General features: G+C 40.0%; 1 protein-coding gene across 2 annotated transcripts in view; it reads right to left on the reverse strand.

Annotated features, from left to right (window-relative positions):
• Positions 1-1,982: 1,982 nt before the first annotated feature.
• Positions 1,983-12,077, reverse strand: part of srgap3 (SLIT-ROBO Rho GTPase activating protein 3) — a 55,242-nt gene continuing 45,147 nt past the window's right edge. For both annotated transcript variants that reach the window (XM_005741389.1, XM_005741388.1), the window contains exons 13-22: positions 11,858-11,918; positions 11,190-11,267; positions 10,953-11,087; positions 10,447-10,552; positions 9,456-9,683; positions 9,203-9,276; positions 6,620-6,800; positions 6,347-6,496; positions 5,944-6,253; positions 1,983-4,769 (exon numbers count right to left, since the gene is read on the reverse strand). In XM_005741389.1, coding sequence (XP_005741446.1) covers positions 4,323-4,769; positions 5,944-6,253; positions 6,347-6,496; positions 6,620-6,800; positions 9,203-9,276; positions 9,456-9,683; positions 10,447-10,552; positions 10,953-11,087; positions 11,190-11,267; positions 11,858-11,918 — 1,770 coding nt within the window. In that variant the 3' untranslated portion in view covers positions 1,983-4,322. The remainder of the gene's footprint in view (positions 4,770-5,943; positions 6,254-6,346; positions 6,497-6,619; positions 6,801-9,202; positions 9,277-9,455; positions 9,684-10,446; positions 10,553-10,952; positions 11,088-11,189; positions 11,268-11,857; positions 11,919-12,077) is intronic.

Consider the following 12,077-nt stretch of genomic DNA (forward strand, 5'->3'; position numbering starts at 1 on the left):
CCTAACATGTTGCTAAAATACTTTTTTGTTTACTTTAATTTATCATGCTTTTGTGATGTGATGTTTGTGTAAAGTTGGTCAGAAGGTCAGAAGGTTCTTTTGTAAGTGCGCATGCGCCATTAGCGTGCTGCCTGCTGTAACCCTAATTTCCTTCGGGATTAATAAAGTATTCTGATTCTGATGATTTTGCAGAATTAATAATAATAATAATAATAAAACATTCTTCACTGTGCACACACGGCAATCAAAATTGTACTTGATAAAAATACCTAAGCAGTGTCTCTAAACATAATGATTTTACTTTAACATACCGTAGTACAGTTCCATGCTGTCCATTATATACTCAGTGCCACATCATTAGTTATATCCTGTTATGACAGGGTAGGACCCCTGTTCTCCTTCAGATCTGCTTTTATTATTTGTGGTGCATATTTAACGAGGTCCTAGAAACTTTTCTCAAAGATTTTGGTTCATATTGACATGATAGCATTACAGAGTTGATGCCATCTGACATCAACAAGACATTTTTTTATCAGGTGAAGTGATGCTTACTGGATATTTTCTCCTTTTCGGCACATTCTCTGTAAACCCTATAGATGGTTGTGTGGGAAAATCCCAGCAGATCATCAGTTTCCTACTTACTCAGACCAGCTCATCTAGCACCAACAACCACACCGTGTTCAAATCTGCTTTCTCCCCTATTCTGATGCTCAGTTTGAACTTCAGCAGGTCATCTGGACTCTATATGTTTAAATGCACTGATTTGCTGCCATGTGATTGGCTGATTAGACATTTGTGCTGTAAACTTAAACAGGTGTGCCGAAAAAAACCCCATGGTTTATGCATACTGTAACATTGTGGCTCCGAATTGAATAGAAACTTCAAGCTGGAGGTCGTTTTTGTTTTTTTGTTTTTTTTTAAATTGCTGAATAGTTTAATGTGTAACACTAGATCATATTTTCTGAGTTTTTTTGAGAAGTTGTATGTACCTCAATATTACACTTACAGTAATGTTTAGCCTTGACAAGGTTCCCCAGTAAAGATGTATGGCTATTTCAAGACAGAAGACAAAAATCTCTCTGATTACATTCTTTGTTTTGTTTTGTTTTTCTTTTCAAGCATCAAAACAAGTGACTCAGAAAGTCTGGATGACAGAGCAATAATGGTTTTTATTTGGATGCAGGAGTTTTCAACATCCAGTCAGTGGCATGATGTACGTTACATCACAGGTTTCAACCCACCAGACACTCACCAACAAACAGCATCACCAGACAAACAATTAAAGAGAAAGTAAACAGCGTGACAGCAACTCACACTCCGGTCCTCCGATGGGGCCATATTCTGTTCTCATACTGGGATTTTCTTCTTGATTAATAGCTTGCTGTCTTCTCTTGTCACCAGACTATCAGTGTAACCCATTTAAGCACACATTCCAGAAAAGAAAATGGCACTGTAACATCACATGTAGGGACTGATGAGAGTGCACCAAGTGCCTTTATAACCTCTCATGTAGAGGGTCCATATGAGTCCATCTGGCAGCGATGTTTTTTTGAAAGGGAAGGAGCAAAATGGCAAGAATTAAAGGCTCAACCACAGCACAGGCAGTTCACAGGGAAACCCCCCAAAAAGTAAAGGAGATGATTCTACCGAGCTCTGCCAGTAAATTACGTATACAGTAGTTCTTATAGCTCCTGATCTTCAGGTCTCACCCAAGCACAGACGAGCAGTTCAATGATTTTATACACAATATAACACTTATGTTGGCCTGACTACTGAGTAGCAAGAGAAAATAAAGATTAAAAAAAGGCAACATCAGTTTATAATAAACATGACAACTAACCACATATCACAGTTAAAAAAGTAAAAAAGTAAAAGTCCAATAAAAATTGATGTTGTGCACAAAAGGCACTCAACTCTTCTGCTCCACTTATATTCTATAAATAAAAACAAAACAAAAAATAATAATCTACCTAAATGTAATTTATTTCCCCCCTTTTAAATTGAATTGTGTGCTTTCTTCATATTTTAATAACAGAAGCGTTTTGTAACATTAACTTCATATACTGTAGATCAACTGGTGCAAAACTAATAACCAGGTTAATAAGATGTTAAAACTAGAAGGATTCATTAAACCATTGCGATGATTCTGGATCATAATGCCCATCGAGAGCAATAGCCTCCGCTTGCTTATGCAATACCAGCACGAACCAGCAGAGGGGGTGACAGCACTGTGTACGTTTAAATGCTATATCAACTTTATTCTGGCTGTACTAGCTCTCTGTTCTTACTAATCCTTCCACCCTGTACTTTTGTATATAGGTAAATAATTTGATAGTCGAAAAGCAAACAATACACCAACAACAAGCGAGTATTTTCATTTTACATCAGGTGTCTGCATTTGAAACTGTGATTTCCATGCGAATAATTTTGTTAGATTCGATGCATTTTTGTTATTTTGCTTTTGTTCAATCAGGCGTTGTTAGTTCTTGTTCACTTCTGATCTAGCAACAGTTACGAGTATCTTAATTCATCACTCTCAACCCACGTAAATACTAAGGGCAGTTACTTAGTCCAATTTTTAATTAAGTTGTGCGTTTCACCAAGCCAAGGCACCACATACCGTCGAGTCCCACATTACAGCGCAAGACATGCAGAACAGAGCAGGCTCTTTGAGATGCGGATTACAGGGTCTTTAGATTACAGCTGTCAGGATGACAAGAGGTACAGTAGATATAAATACTTAAATGTTCTTCTTTAGATTTCTTCCAACTAAGAGTACGAGTCTACAATCTGAGTGTATCGGTAACCATAGACAATCTATCATGTAAAAGGCAGAAAGAAGGAGGCCGTTCTGATGACTGCACGTTAACACATCTAGTTCTCCAGCTTTTCTGGGTGAGCACAGCATTTTCAGTGTGAAAGAGGAACCATCAGAAGTTTCACTGTTTCTTTCATAATACTAAAAATCACCCAAATATGACTTGAACCTGAAAACCTTTTGCGAACTGAGAAGAGACTGAAAGATATGTCAAAAACATACTTTGTGTTGTTTCCAGCAGCAATTAGTGGTCTATAGTTCACATGAGTACCATTTGAACAGTACTATGGTGAATGATGATCTGAACTCTTTGTTTTCTTTTCTATTTTTTCAGTCAAAATGTTTGAACTTTACCGGAAATGATAAAAAGGTGGTTCAGAATCCTTACAAGTGCCATTCATATCAACCCTTTACGACATTTCATATTAACCTGTACACAAATAACACTTACAAATTACTAGCTATATATTATGTACAAGTTTACCACAGGATTCCTACATTAGTTGGTGCATTATTCTTCTGCATTCCATACACAGCAACTAGAAAAACAAAATAAAATATGGAAACAGCCGTGTTACGTCTGTCCGCTGTTCAACCATGCGTGATGGTAGAGGCTGACTTATTTTACTCTAGTACTGATTAGTAATTTCTAAGACTTCACACATCATCTTCATGCCAAGATGCTCCATCTTTTGCAGCGATACCCACACGAAAAGTCAATGTATGGTGGCAAGGCATTATTTTTTTTTAATATGTGGGCATCTGAATCCTGATTTTAGTTTTTCATTCTTGTGGATCAGAGTTTAAAGTCATATGGATTTCTTAGAATTAGCAAGCTTGTTCACAGATCATTTCATTACAAGTCTCCTTTCAGTGATGCAACTTTCCCTTATTTTCCCCAATCTGTGCATGCAGGAATAAATTTCACTGTTATGTTGCTGAAGATCCAATGTATTATAATACAAACAGAAAGGATGTTTATTTCAAGTAACTTTGTATTTACAGCCATAAGGCCTTTGCCCAAAATGGACAAACGGACATATTTTTACGCCTGAACAACTGCCGACGTGAGGCGTTTTCACATAAGAGGAGGGACTGAAAGATTGGCTGGACTGGATATGTGATGGGCAGAAAACCAAATTTCACACAAGTATTGCTTTACTTGCATTCATTGCATCTCTGAAACAAGAACATGGCCACAGACTTTTGTTAAAACTGAGGTATAACTGAAATACACGTATTCCTATACACATTTAGTCTAGTTAAATCAAGTTTCAAAGAGAGCTGAGCTTTATCACACCTCTACAGCTTCTGCCACTGCTTTATTACCATGGTAACATACTTTAGAAGCTTTAGTGGCATCCTTTATATACGAATTAAGTCAAGCAAAAAACAGACAGGAGTATATCCGTATCTGGTTTGCACACATCAACATCTGTTTCCATAAGCTTTTCTCCCACTTGGAAAGCTTCACAGGCCTCTTGCCTACAAGCTTCCACCTTTGCTACATGGTACCAGACTTATCTCCGCCATCACCGGAAATATTCACATTGGAACCTGCAGATGCATTGTTACTCGGAAACATCTTCTCAGTGGGAGTCACAGCTGGACTGCCGACCCCTGAAGAGCTGGAGCTGCTTGAGCGGTGCTGCGTTGGAGGAGGTCGCACTGGTCTCATGGGCGGGGGGCGTAACTGTGCTCCAGCCAGCCGGGCAGAGAGAGCCGGTTTAAAGGTGGTCATCATCTCAGATGTTGAGCTGCTACTGCGCCGCATGGCAGCATCTGGATCACGGATCATAATGGTGTGCAGTGGACTCCCGGGCTCTGAGCTAACCGGATTCTTCATTGGCTCCAGTGTGTCCAAGACAACATCGGGAGCCTGTTTAACGGTGTTTTGGCGCTCCAGCTCCCGCAGCTCATGAAGTGCCGTATTCATAGTCTTCTCTATGTCCTGAAGAAACAAAAAAAGCAGAGAAATCAGAAATAAAAGCCAGGACTCCACTGCGTTACCTAAAAAAGTTTTGTTTAACACGCTTTACAAAAAGCTTAGTTATCATGTCAAATATATTTATACTTCCATAAAATGGCTTAAACATACCACTGTTATTGTCCTGTTTATATTCATACTGGGTAGAAAAAAAACTCAAGATGGTGGCGCGTGCATCATGCGAGGCCCAGCATCTCTTCAGATTTTGCAAATTAGCTGTGTTGTATATACGTAGCACATCTGTATATTTGTTCACAGTACATCTGTATATCTGCCCCTCTGTATAGCAATACAGATCATCTGTATATTGGTACGTGTATATACATCAGCACATCTGCACATTTGCCCATAGACCCTAATACTAATCCTAACTTTATTAGTTATTCTAAACCCTTTGAAACACTGACCCTTCCTAAATTCTAAAGCAAGCTTATTTATGCACTGGTTAGCAAATGAAGAGAACCTGGATCAAGGCCAGGAGTGTGCTCTAGCTTCGGTTTCAGAGATACAGGTCTACCTGAGTGCAACAATATCAAACATGGATGTTGGCTACAGTGATGTCATCCATTGTGAAGTATCAGTACCTATCAGGAAGTAGCAAGCTTTTCCGCCGCCGCCATCTTGCTAGCAAAAACAAGATATGATGAGGATTAGTGGGTCTGACTGTGAAACCGCATGCTAGTTGGCTAACAACTTGTGATTAACAACTCCTTAGCCAATGAGCTTGTGGTTTCATACCACAAATAATCCTCCATTTGGAAAGATGGCATAATGAAGATTTTTTTCCCAACATGAGCCAAAGTGAGTGACTGAACTCGTAAATTCGGAAGAAAAGTGTTCACATAGGTTAGGACAGAAAGCCTTTTTCTTGTAGACTTCTATAATAGCAAACGTCTTTTTGCAATCTAAGCTATCGCCATCTGGTGGCTGTCAGACAGACACAGGTTTAATGCACTTTGGCATTAGCTTCATTTTTTCTAACCAGGTAGTTACGTCCATGTTTTATACTCTATACAGTCACATCTCCTGCTCTCAGACAGGCTTCCCTGTCAACTGTTCTCACTTGTACCCTATTAATGTTTGAGACAAGAGACATACTCTGTGAATTAAAATTTAAAACTGTTTATTTTAGTCTTACCTCTGCCAGAGCCTCAGTGTCTAGTGATTTGTGGTCCCCCAGGCTGCTGTGGCGAGTGGTCCCTGGCACTGGCCTTAGTGGGTGGCCCTCAGGATAGCCCTTCCTATCTGGATAGTTTATGCTTCCTGCACTGCCAAAGGTACCAAGGCGCCTTTTTTCTGGGCTCTCCATGCGGCCTTTGCTGATGGATACCTTGTGAGGGCTGCTAGGACAGGCTGCAGCCCGTGGTGGAGTGTCAGGCACTCTTGTTGGGCTCTGGGTGTCTGTTCGGCGACGTGGGATTGCTGCTCCATCAGATCGCAACCTGACCCTGCAGACATGGATCAGATCATATCAACTGTCAAGAAAATGTCTCAACATTACAAACACTTGAAAAATGAAAGGTGTTTATTTTTAAATGTACCTCCCCATGACTCCTCCAAAGTTGTAATCCGGTGATTGCTCGCATGGTGATGGGACATCGTTTTTGGATGAACCCTTATCTTCCAGCAACGGTCCACTGCTGGCTTCACTATCTGCTTTCTGGCTGAGGTTATCTGAGAACGCATCATCTCTGAAAGAGCAGATTCAGGTGCACTAAGAATAAGCTATGGATGCAGACTACAACAAATACAAAGGGCTTACAGTACTTAACACAAGATAAAGAACTACTAAAGCTCAGTCTGTTGGCACGTACAGGTCTTGTACTACGATGTACTGATGAGGGATGAGCCCATCCACGCCATTGTGACGGCCTTCCCACCAGTCTTCAGATGCTCTGTGATACAGAAGCAGGGAGGCTCCCTTCTTGAAGGACAGCTCCCTGGGACTGCGTCCCACATAGTCAAATTTGGCAATGGCCTCAATCTGTTCCACTTCTGAAAGAAACAAACAAGAAAGTAAGCATGAAAAAAACGAATCAAAGTGGACACAGCATGATTAGTCATACCACGAGACAGACAGCACTGTGTAAGCTGTATCTCATAGCTCTTTTTTCTGTGGCAAATCCCTCAAACAGGCACGTTTCCTTTATATCAACTTTATTACTTGTGTATGTGGGCTGTAAAAATACAAACTGAAGCACATATTATGTTTTCTAACATTTCTTGGTTGCTTCAATAGTAATTGAACTGGAGAGTTTGATTTGATTTGAAAGGTGGATTTCAAAAGGCCAGTAGGGTCAGTCAGAGTTCACTGTGTGTTGAACAGGAATCATCTATGAGCCAGAAAACCTGCAAGTGTACTTTTATTTTGAAAACCCATTAGAGGTGTGTCTGAGTGTTACAGAAGAGAGCACAAGACAAAGTTGAAAAGCAGCTTTGTTCATGTTTTATTTCAACTATAAGGACACTGTCATTGCAGCGCGTGTAAGAACTATATTTTAATTTCTTAAATTAAACCGGAAGCATTGCCACAGGAGACAAACTGCAAAAACACAGCACTTCACTCCCAATACTAAGGCCAGCAGGAGAATAACTTGCATCAGGAAACCAGCCTTTGGTCTTACCAAGTAAGAAAAGCACCAAAAGAGCCAACAACACAGATGAATGTCACAGATAGTTGTTGTCACCGAGAGGAGATATGATTCTCTGTTTTACCTGCGTTTTGGCTTACGTGCCTGCCCTGATTATGGATTCAAAGCTAAGAGTGGGAAATACTACACAAAGGAGAAAGTCTCAGGAGAGTTGCTGACTAATGCTGAACAAAGAACAAGCATGAGAGCAGGGGGTGGGGTGGCCAGACACACACATACGCACACACAAATAGATCAAAGAGGCAGTGCTGCATGCCAATACTCTTTACTCAACTTGCCTTCAGCTTCAAACATCACTTAAGCTGTTGTGATCAGAAGCCGCTGCAGCTCAAGCCTCGCTCACCTCTCAGTCAAAAGCACTAATAAAAAAGGTCAGGCTATATTTAAGACTTTCTGATCCACAAACAATTCTAAAATCCCACATATATATTCTTATATGTCTTGTGTGAAATCCTTGTTATACACATGTTTAAAATGTGAATTGCTTAGCAAACGACCAGTATATCTGTTTTTAAAAATAGTTGTCTCTGGAGCAATAGAATAATAGTTAACCACAACAAGTCCAAAACTACCATCTACCACAATGTGAGAGAATGATAACGTTATGCTGAAGTTCTGAATTTAACTACAGACACAAGACCACAGTTCAGATGGCCACTGACATCAGAGCTAAATGAAAATAACAGCTCTGCCATTTATAGGTAGGTTTATATGCTGTATAGGCATAGAGGTAGCCTGACTGCTTACAGCAGTTTGCAAGTCTTCACCGGCCCTTATTTCTTTGCTTTGCTACAAAAATGGAAAAAAGGTGCAGCGATTTATTGAAAAATGCAAACATGCATGGAGATATAGTGTATAAAGCAAGAACAGAGCTTAAAGGTCAATATTTGATTTGACCACCTTTACTCTTCAGCACAGCCTGAACTCTCTTATTGTAAATTCTCTTTAGGTAATTTTCAGGAATAGTTCTCCGGGGTTCTTGACATACAAAGCTCTTCTTTGGATTTTGGCTGTCTTTTGTTCTGTTCTCTGTCATGATGATCCCACAATGCTTCAATAATGTGAAGGTCCAGGCTCTGGGGAGGCCAATCTGTGACTGATGGCGTTCCACTGGTGTTTTTCTATCCAGATAGGTTTGTACTGCATTGGCAGTGTGTTTGGGATCATAACCATGCTGAAAAATTAAGCTGTTGCCAATCAGACTTTTTCCAGATGGTATTGCACGGTGGATCAAAATCTGATGGTACTTTCTAGTTTTCATAATCCCCCAACACCATCAGGTAGCCTCAAGCATGACAGAGCCTCCACCGTGTTTTACATACGGCTATAGACACTGTTGTACCTCTCTATACTGATGACAGTCTTTCTTTTTAAATGATTTTTTTGTGCATTTATCATTCCGTAAGACCCTTTGCCACTGATTTTTAGTCCAGTTCTTGTGTAATGTGGCATAGCTCAGCTTTTTCTCCGTCTTCCTTCCTTAAGAATGGCTTCTTGATAGCCTCTCTCTCACAACAATAATGCAGATGTTCAGCAGGAGGATAATTTTTTATGTTCAACACCTTAGTTTGGTGTGTTGGCACACAGCAGTAAACAAAAGGCTGAAAAGGCTGATGGGTATTCTCTTAGTTATAAAGGTATTAGGTCCTAAAGCCTTTTATAGTAATTCAAGTGGTGGCCTGTTACTGTTGGTCAGTGGGAGAAAAATTATTACGAGGCCTTTAATAAAAAAAGGAAGTGACTAACCCTCATCGCTGGTGTGTGGTTCTGTCCCATTATCAGCCTCATCAATGGTTCCTGGTTCACTGTGTGGACTGTCACTAGAGAAACAAAAACAGACCAGAAAGACATTAATATGTAGATAAAATAATATGACAAAATCATGTTTGTACAGTGAATTTGTTAATTTACTGTCACAATTCAGCCTTAAAATCAATGCAAAACAGAGCTGAACACACTATAGTATCACATAAGTATTACACTGTACCACAATACCTACCAATACTCTTCACCCCCGGTCATGCACTTCTCATAGACTGGGCCATCCAGCTCTCGTTGACTTGGAAAGATGACTTCATTGTGGCTAATTATAGTCTTGATGACTTCGTTAACATGAGCTTGACATGCTACAGGATCCTGGCCATCTGGGATGGGCATCAGAGTTGGACCAAAGCAGATAGCTAAATTGTATGGATCCATCATGTTCTCGTCACTGTACTGTGAAAGACTGACGGACGGCACAGGACAGAAGTCACAATTTTTTGTTATGTATGCAAACTGTACATCTATTTAGCTAAAACCTCATTGATAACCAAACAACATAAATATGTGCTAATCTGATTATTAAGATTCATCAGTTCATTTAGAAACGATTCAATTTCTCTTTCTATTTTGTCTATTTTGACAGAATTTGCAGTAGCAGATACGTCTCTTAGGGCGTCACTGGCTTCACCTGATTTCAGTCCTTATGTACAGTCATCACTGCAGCTTACTTGAAAAACATTTTGATCAGTCAACCTCTCCAAGGAATCAACTTACACCGCACAGCCCACTCTTAATAACGAAGTCATCGAGTCATCAAAAGGAAATCATCAAGAGGAAGCCATAATAAATGTCTACTTGAACATTGTACTTAAGCTGAGGTTGAGCAGCATCATTGCAGTTCATATGGCTCCAACAAATTTGACAATTAAATCAGCTAAATCCAGTAAAAGGAGCACAGAAAACATCTAATATCAGAAAGGTTTTTTATTCCAATATGGAAACCTATAAATAACTTCTAAAACACTGATATAGTAATAAATACCATGTCTTATTTTAAATACACTTTTGTTTTGTCTATACTTTTTTCTATATTGTATGCCTATTCTGTAATTTTCATATTAGTAAAGGTGTAAGATTCAGTGTCATATCCTGGTGCTTAAGCAACCGCCGAACTCATCTTTTTACACTGTTTTGGGAGACCCAAAGCAGTGAAATGTGTGACTCACTGGTTAAGGAAAGCAAAAAGATATCTCATGACGATTATGATGGTCCGAGGAAGAGTGACAATAATCTGCTGGATGTGGTGTGCTCTCTCAGCTTCAGACTCCAGCTCTGAAAGACAGAAACAGAGACGTTTAAAGATGCTGCACTGAAAAAAAAGAGAGACACAAACTGCGGCTACAGTGCCAAGGCAAAAAGCGGTGGAGATTCTGAAAATGGTTTTTGACAATTTAATATGCCGCCTCATGCATTTCACCAGCCCAAAGCCACAGTGAGTGATCACATTATTTGAAACAGTAGAGAAATTATCCTGTGGTGAACTTGCACGTGGCACAGTTATGTGGCCTGCACCCCAAAGCAGAAAGCACTGGTGTTACTGTTAGACTGCTTCCACGTGCAGCACGGCATGACTTTCTCTAGTCCAATAAAGCTAAACATCTACCTATTACTGTGTTTTCTCTTTTCTGTGAAGGTCAGTGAAAAGCGCTTGAAGCAAGGTCTGTTAACTCACTGATAGTAGAGATGAAATCCAGGAAACGCTCCTTTGGGAAGAGCGGGTTCTCGAGTCCTCTGAAGTACAGCTTCAGGACGCCTGCCACTGAGTTTATATCATGCTCATTCTGATCATCAATCAAGGGATCCTCACCTAATTAAGAAACACACGAGTGCTTTCAGCGGCAGCATTTGTTGAACTGAAAAACGTATCAAGGTAGTTCATCCCACAGATCATGTTGAAATATTGACTAACCTCTCTCAAATGAGTTTTTAATATCATTGACCTCCACCTGCGATCCTGGCACACGAAATATGCCTTGCTGCTGCAAACCTGAAAGAAATACAACCCAGAATTTACTGAATTAGAGTTACGCTAGCTGCCATTATCTCCAAAACCACTGCCAGCTTCTTTGAAAGCCCACTGGAAACACATAACACAGAGCAGGAAATGTAATCTAGTCATAAAGGGAGATGCGTATTTTTCCAGCAGAGGGCCCCTCAGTGAGTCTGCACCATATGGTTCCAGTTAGAGGGTTCTAATCAGTTTTCTGTAGTTTCATTAGGTCCAGATCCAGGGGAAAGGCCTGCAGGCTAAACCAACGAGCTGAAGACAGATGTGAAAGGTAGACAGGGAGGAGTTATGGGCGGTGGGGGTGAGTTGGCTGAACTTACTAAACAAAGACCAATGGGACTTTCAAAACTCTCAGTGTGTGACCTATTGTTATGAGCCTGCGAAATCACTGGTAAGCAGCTGAGTGCTGCGGTGGCGAGCAGAGCAAGCTTCTACCAGCATCTATTTGTGAAAATAGACTGCTGATGTCTCTTCTTGTAAGTCTAAAGAAGTTTTCAAAGGACTTTACTTTACAGTTCACTCTCGTTATTTTTGCCCCATCACACAGAAGGGCTTGATGAAAGACTTACCATATAGATTGATGTATCTGATACAACTTTCAACAACAAGTGGAATTGGTTGACCTGAATCCTGAAAAGAAAAGAAATAAATACATTATGAATTTTTGCTTTTATACGGAGCTAATAAGGGATATCTATCTATCTATCTATCTATCTATCTATCTATCTATCTATCTATCTATCTATCTATCTATCTATCTATCTATCTATCTATCTATCTATCTATCTA

This window comes from Pundamilia nyererei, unplaced genomic scaffold (genome assembly GCF_000239375.1).
Source record: "Pundamilia nyererei isolate P.nyererei 1_Seehausen unplaced genomic scaffold, PunNye1.0 scaffold00110, whole genome shotgun sequence".
Classification (NCBI taxonomy): Eukaryota; Metazoa; Chordata; class Actinopteri; order Cichliformes; family Cichlidae; genus Pundamilia; species Pundamilia nyererei.